Here is a 7,116-nt window from a genome sequence, read left to right as displayed (position 1 = left end):
TGCAAAACCAAAACAATTCGCTCATTACTTTTGACACTCAATTCAAAAGCCGCTCTAATAAATTTTGAGGAGATGGGAAAACAGGATCACCCGGAGAAAAACCTCTTGGAGCAGGGGCCCGTTTCTCAAAAGTCCCGAAACCGTTTCGGGCCCAAAAAGCCATTTGTAAACCTGCCAACCATTTGTTCAGGAAACTCGATCTTTCAATATGTTTTCAAGGTAACAAACAGCAAAATAACTGTGAAGTTTGACGACTTAAATCCTCTCCGTTCTTGAGATACAGAGGAAATTGTTACACGCGTTACGTGTCGTTTTCTCAACGACAATGGAGGCAGAGAAGAGAGACCCTGGGAACGTGGTTGGCGCCAGCCTGGTCCCGAACTTTCTCATTTATTTTATTTTATTTTTTTGTTTGTTATGAAAATGGCACAACTCCAGCTGTTTCTGTCGCTAGACTGATGCAAAACTCTAAGAACCATCTGACTTCTGCCTTTATTTAGGAAACGCTACACGCGATACTTATAATGAAAAACATGAAGAATGTTATTTCATCAATCGAACTGATCTAAAATATGTTTAACAATAAAATTATAAGCCACTGGCGACTAAAAGTACGAAAGATCGAAGTGATTCTCTCACTTACCTGCTACTATGATCAGAAATTTCACTTCCCTTTTTCCTTCAGATTTTAAAAGCGTGTTTGTTTGACACCTGACTGGCAAGGCTGTTTTCGTTGAGTGCAAGTTTAGGATTTTACGGTCCACCATTATTCACATTCAAGACTGACCGATTGGACCTCAGAGGGTTGTATCGAGGATAAGATGACGTCAAAGACTCCCTGGCTTAAAATGGCAGCGTGTAAACGCAGCTTATTATACATGCAAAACACGGGTTTGAAAGTCTGAAACTTTGGAACTCCCGTGGTGCATATTAATGTAGACGCGTGCACACACATTGAGTTTTTAAACTAGTGAGTCTTTGACGTCATCTTATCCTCGATCCAGCTCTCTCGAGATTTTAAAGCTAGTAATGGCGGACCATTAATAAGAAAAATTTCAGTCTAAAATAAATTGGTGTCTTTTTGAAATGAGGACCTAAAACGTCGGTCACTTAGTGTTCAGTTAACATAGTTTTGAAATACAAAGAAAAAGTAAAATTGACTTTTGGTCATAGTAGCACCTTAAGCAATTGTCTCTTACAAAAACCTAAAGAATTCAGGCAGCTTCAACAGCATACGAACCTATGACCACTGAGATGCCGGTGCAATGTGCTCTGCCAACTGAGCCATGAAGCCACTCAGTTGGGAGCAGGCCAATTTATTGGGCTCAAGTGTTTCCGTTTTTTCAGGTGTATATGAGAGAATTATCCAGATCTTTCGTATCTTTCGGGGTGCAGGGACCGGGCAGTGGTGAGAGCACTCGCTTCCCACCAATGTGGCCCGGGTTTTCGATTTCCAGATCCGGCGTCATATGTTGGCTCTCTACTCTGCACAGGGATTTATTTTCCCCGGGTACTCCGGTTTTCCCCTGGCCTCTCCTCAAAAACCAAATTTTGATTTAATTTGCGTTAATTTGTTACTTTCAATGTCCCCCAATTAATGCTCCAGCGCTAGAAGATTAGAAACTTAAATAAAGTTCCTTTCCTTTTTTTTCGTACATAACCCGCACTTCAAATATCCATTTCTTTCATTGTATAAATGTAATAGTCATTATATTTATTTCTGATGGTAAATATTTCAGCCTTAAATCACCCTATATTCTGATCTTTTCGGAAACTTCAAGACTTGAAATTTTATCCTTTGAAATGTCTCCAATTTCATTTTTTGGCTGGAAAATGTAATGTAAGCGGGTTTTATTTTACAACCATCAGGGAAAATGGGACCATATGTAACGCCAAAAATCACGCAACATTTCACAGTGATCAGGAGTAACTCTTGTGATAATTTTTAAATTAGAGAAAACAAGCATAATTTTCCAACAAAGCGTTGATCGAGCATACTTAGGGGAGTTTTTCATTTTTACATTATTCGGTAGCGCTGGGACTGGGCACTATGGGAAGTATTTCTTTCCCATTCGCTTTTTTCACCAATCCCATAATCCCAGTTCATTTGGGGGAAGGGGTATTTGGATTAAAACAATGGATATTCAGTTCACTTAAGCATGATTGCTACAGTCCCAAGAGTAAAAAACTTGTATTGTTTTTATGTTAATACCCCTCCCCCAAACGTATTGCATTATGGGAGGGGGCGCGGTGGCCTCATGGTTAGTGCGTTCGACTCCGGATCGAGTGGTCCGGGTTCGGGTCCTGGCCGGGGACATTGTATTGTGTTCTTGGGCAAGACACTTTATTCTCACGGTGCCTCTCTCCACCCAGGTGTATTAATGGGTACCGGCGAATTTAATGCTAGCGTTGGGGGTAGCCCTGCTTTGGACTAGCATCCCATCCAGGGGGAAGAAGAAATACTCCAGTCGCTGCATGCTACGGGCTACAGGCTCGTAAGCAGACTTTAATTTTTTTTTTATAGTGAACATAGTCAATTTTTCCTAGTTACTAGACTACTACCCCCTTCTTAAGTGACAGCCAAAACCAGTTTGCTTCAATTTCAAAGGAGCGGTCTAACTTTAATAGAAGGAAAATATAAAAAAACGCGGAAAGAACGAGGAGAAGAACGTCAGCTTGCAAGAGCGAACACGTATGTTTGCCAGTGAACATTTGTGTATTAGAGCAGGAAATCTGTTCTGCAATGTTTGCTACGAAAGAAGAGCATCTTACTGAGCCGCTTCAAATCAAGGCAGTTATCAGTAAGTCTGAGAGCAGAATAAGCTGATTTACGACTCGGTCTTGCTTAATAAATTGAAGACAATCATTTGATGATCTAGTTCTCCACCATCTCCTTTAAGTCGACTATGGGTTCTTTCCCTCACGTTTAATTCTTCTCGCGAAACCGTAGAAAGGCAGGGGAATAGTACAACGACACAATACTTTGGTGGCGTATGTTTATCAAGTATACCAGCTACTTCCGAGTTACTCAATTTTATCAACATCGGAGAAGAACCTGATAAAAGAGAAGACCGTTCGCTCTCCAGTTGGCTCAAGCCGCCTATTCTACCATCGCCAGTCACTAATGGTAAATTCTAATGGTATCGAAACCCCTGGTTAATAGGTCTTCGTAGCTTTCCCAGCACAACGACTTTCAACTCTTTATGGCCGGACGCTCCTACTAAAGCCAGTCTAATCTTGAAAAGTCTTGGAAGTCACAAGATGTTTGGACTTTAAAATTATCCTCTTATTTACAAATTAAAGGCTTAAGGATATCAGCTGCAGACAAGAGTGCTTCTTCGACCAGAGAGAGTTGTATCTTGACTTCGCTGAATTCGTTGGTTTTCACTGCATTCTGCATTGCTCTTGTAACTCCGGGAAACCAGAGCCCGTAATAATTCCTGGAGAAAACATGCTTATACATTGGGTCACTGACGTTGAGGTAAGGAGTAATAAACGCTTTTTCTACCTGGACAAGTTGATCGTTTATGGCCCGTAGAATGAGCTCGCTTCCATTTCCATTTAATTCTTCTTTGGTGGCTTGAAAAAGATTGCTGGCATTTGTAAACTCTCGGATAGCACTTTTAACATGCTGGGTTTGAATATTGTTGTTGGCATTCAGAAGCTCTTTCTCGAGAAATTCAAACGAAGCACTTACTGCTTTTGCATAACGAACCACATCATACGGCAAGACAAGCGCTTCGCTGAAATCCAGAAGCAATCCGCCGACCAATTTTGTCATGGTGGCGTGGTATTCAAACTTCGGATCGATGAATGTTTCCATCCAATAAAAGCTATCTTCTTGGGTGTGGTAAACTGGATACAATCTGTATTGATCATCATGTCCATGAAAATAAGAGAAGTCTACAGAGGGTATCCCAATACTCATGTAAAATGGTAAATAGTCGCTGAAATACATATAGGGAATGGTTCCAGGCTCACCTTTGTTCCTCCTTGAAGGAAATCTGCTCTTCATTGTATCGTAGACGCTAGACTTACTTGGATCCTTCACCTTCTTAGCTCTACAAAAAACAGCGTTCTCTATCATTGGGCAAGTCTGTGCAATCACAACGTAGTTTACACCAACAGCTACATCAGTATTCAAGTAAACCACTGCTCGGTTAGACAACAGCTTTGCGTTTTCTTGAACCCATTCAACTGAACCGATCAAGCCGAACTCTTCAGCACCCCAGCTGCAGAACTTGACCGTCCGTCGCGGTCGCCAGCCGTCACTTTTACGCTTTCCAAGGATCCGGGATATTTCCATCAAAGTCGCAGTGCCACTGGACGCATCCACCGCACCAAAAAATTCTGCATCTCGATGATTCCCAAGCAGCACATAGCGATCGGGTTCAGCGTGACCTTTGATGGTACCGATAACGTTATATATTGATTTCACGACCAGCTTGTTATTCACCCGCAATCGCAAGGTTGTATTAGGCTTGCTGAAGCCTGGGCCGAATCTGTACGTGACCTTGAGATCACCACGCCAAGTAGAAGGCACCTCTTCTCCTAGAGGGAAAAAAGTAGAGGGTGGGGGAAATGTTACTCTGTTGCACCCTGGTCAGAAAATGAGAAACAAGAAGTCACATGTCCCCTTTACTTTGCCAAATCCTTGTTCAAAGGCTACTAACCAATAACGTTTCCAGGTTATATAGAACTCCATAATGTATACATAAACAAAGATAGTCGTTCACAGTGCCCCTGTGACCAAAAATCAATTCTTATTTTTCTTTGAATTTCAAAACAATGTTAACTAAACACTAAGCGACCAACGTTTTAAGCCTTGATTTCAAATAGACACCTACATGTTACTTGAATTTTCTGCGGCGTGCACATGCTCTGCATTCTTAAACTAGTGATCCTTTGACGTCATTAGCTCCTCGATCCAGCTCTCTTTTTCTTTTTCTTTTGCAAAAATCCAAGCATCTTTTGTTCACGGTCGAGTCAGAAGCGGAGTGGGTCTATTCCTGTTTTCACGTCACAATCTAATTTGGATGCATTTTTACAAAGAGTTAATGCAATGTAAATCACTTTGTGACGTAAAAACAGGAATAGACCCACTCCCCTTTTAACTCGGTCGTGAACAAAAAATGCTTGGATTTTCGCAACTTTCGAAGCCTCTAAAATAGCAGGATTTGTTAGAAAAAGGAAAAAATAGCCGCGATGCGTTTCGAACAGGTGCAAAGATTCATTTTAGCGAAAAAAATATTTTGGGGTTATGGGCACTTTAAGGCCATGAACAAGTATCCCAAATCAGTAAATTCTTCTGTTTTTTTTTTTTTTTTTTTTTTGCTGAACGGGCCAAAGGCTAGAGAAACAAATTTCTATGCGTTTAATATTTCAAAGTTAATCGTAATCTCTTTTTCCTCAGTTAATCTTAAATCGGCCAAGACGTTTGGCTAGAGCTAACCCTTTGCGCTTCTGAGCAAGAAAGAGGTCGTGTTTTTAATCGCTCCCATGGGAAACTTCTAAAGCTCTTTTACTTGAACAAAGATACAGTAATGGCAAACATAATAGTAAAATACGATACAATAAAGTCACGAATTTCAAAAATTCATTAATAACCCATGAGCCTACAAGACATAAAGGCTTTAAGCCCAAAAAACACTCTTCATTAGAATTCTCTATATAAAGAATAGTAATGAGGCCAAGATTGTTTTTTTTGTATGCGAATATATTCCCCTCACTTTTTTAACTTTTGTTCGGAATCCCGGGAAACACCCTCTTTGTGAAATGTTTTTGAAGCCGTTAAAAACACTCGGAGCACATGTTTTATCGGGTCTAAAAACAATCGACGTTTTTTCGATAAAACACTGCTGCTCGTTTTTTAAACATAACATAAAAGATTGAAGAATAAAAAATAAAAAGGAAACATAAAGGATATATAATATATGCAAGATTAGTAAACATGCATGTTAGCTGATAAGGGAAGGACGAAAGCTATAATAGGAGCCTCACGGGCAAATTAAGGAAATAACCTACCTTTGAGAAGACTAAAGAGATGCAAAGCATCTCCGTAAGAGATTGGTTGAGCTGGAATACTGGGCAGGGAAGATTCATTTCTAGGTCTGCGATACATTCCGGGAATGGAAGGCAAATTTGGTGTTAACTGGTCACCGTAATGCACATTAAGTGCTCTGGAAAATACAGCATCTTTTGACATCCATACTGTTTCAGGATAAGTGTCCTTACTAGCGTATCCTTCCTGAGCCACGACATTGGGATCTACGTATAACAGCGCACCCACAGCTCCCCGACGCTCGGCGGTTATCACCTAGCCAACGAAACGCAATACATGTAGCCATAGTTAATCGAGGGACTGGTTGTGAAACCTTATAACTTTCAAAAGCGAGAACAATGTTGTTTCAATCGATGTTGAATTGACCGTGACCCTGCACAATCTTATGTTTTCGCTTCCAACGGGCTCGAAAAATTAGTTGCGCACAATTTAACTGAAGGCTTTGATTGGTTATCTTCTCGTAAAAAGGCGTGTTTTGTGCATGGTCAAGGCCAAAAATACGGACAAAAGCATGAAACAAAGGAACTCGTCCAGTTTCATAACCATCTCCATGCATTAACTATGATGTAGCCCTTTTCACGGTTAAGTTTTTCTCATTTGCATTACATGTACAATATAATCTAGCATGTATGTGAGGCAATTTTGGGCTACGCAGCATCCACGTTCAGGATTACATCGTAATGCAAATGAGAAAAAACTAACCGGCTATTGAGATCGAAGCGGAACGTTTTCTTTCGGGATGAATAGATCAATCAGTGCAACCTCGTTCCCAGGATGTCTGGAAACGAGGCTACAAGCAGTAATAAGCAAAGCCAAATAAGGAAAGCATGATTTCACGTTATGATAGAATGATTTCATCAATTCACTAATTCACCAGGCCTTAAACTTACTAACTTACTAAACCTCTCTTCCATTCACCTCTCTTACGATTGCAAAGTTGCAATTAAATGATAATCAACAAATTCACATGATAGCTAAGTTGATGGTGGAGCGCAATCCCGCGGGTTCGAGTTCCTGCTTTCGTTTTTCTAGGGATTTTTTCCAACTGCATGAGT

At 40.6% G+C, this 7,116-nt stretch overlaps 1 protein-coding gene across 2 annotated transcripts in view; it reads right to left on the bottom strand.

Moving 5' to 3' along the window:
• Window positions 1-2,468: 2,468 nt before the first annotated feature.
• Window positions 2,469-7,116, bottom strand: part of LOC138037275 (aminopeptidase NAALADL1-like) — a 13,139-nt gene continuing 8,491 nt past the window's right edge. For both annotated transcript variants that reach the window (XM_068883242.1, XM_068883248.1), the window contains exons 4-5: window positions 6,025-6,316; window positions 2,469-4,551 (exon numbers count right to left, since the gene is read on the bottom strand). In XM_068883242.1, coding sequence (XP_068739343.1) covers window positions 3,287-4,551; window positions 6,025-6,316 — 1,557 coding nt within the window. In that variant the 3' untranslated portion in view covers window positions 2,469-3,286. The remainder of the gene's footprint in view (window positions 4,552-6,024; window positions 6,317-7,116) is intronic.

Source organism: Montipora capricornis, chromosome 1 (genome assembly GCF_036669925.1).
Source record: "Montipora capricornis isolate CH-2021 chromosome 1, ASM3666992v2, whole genome shotgun sequence".
In the NCBI taxonomy this organism is placed as follows: Eukaryota; Metazoa; Cnidaria; class Anthozoa; order Scleractinia; family Acroporidae; genus Montipora; species Montipora capricornis.
The sequence above is the reverse complement of the archived record's forward strand: the minus strand, read 5'-3'. Positions and strand labels throughout refer to the sequence as shown.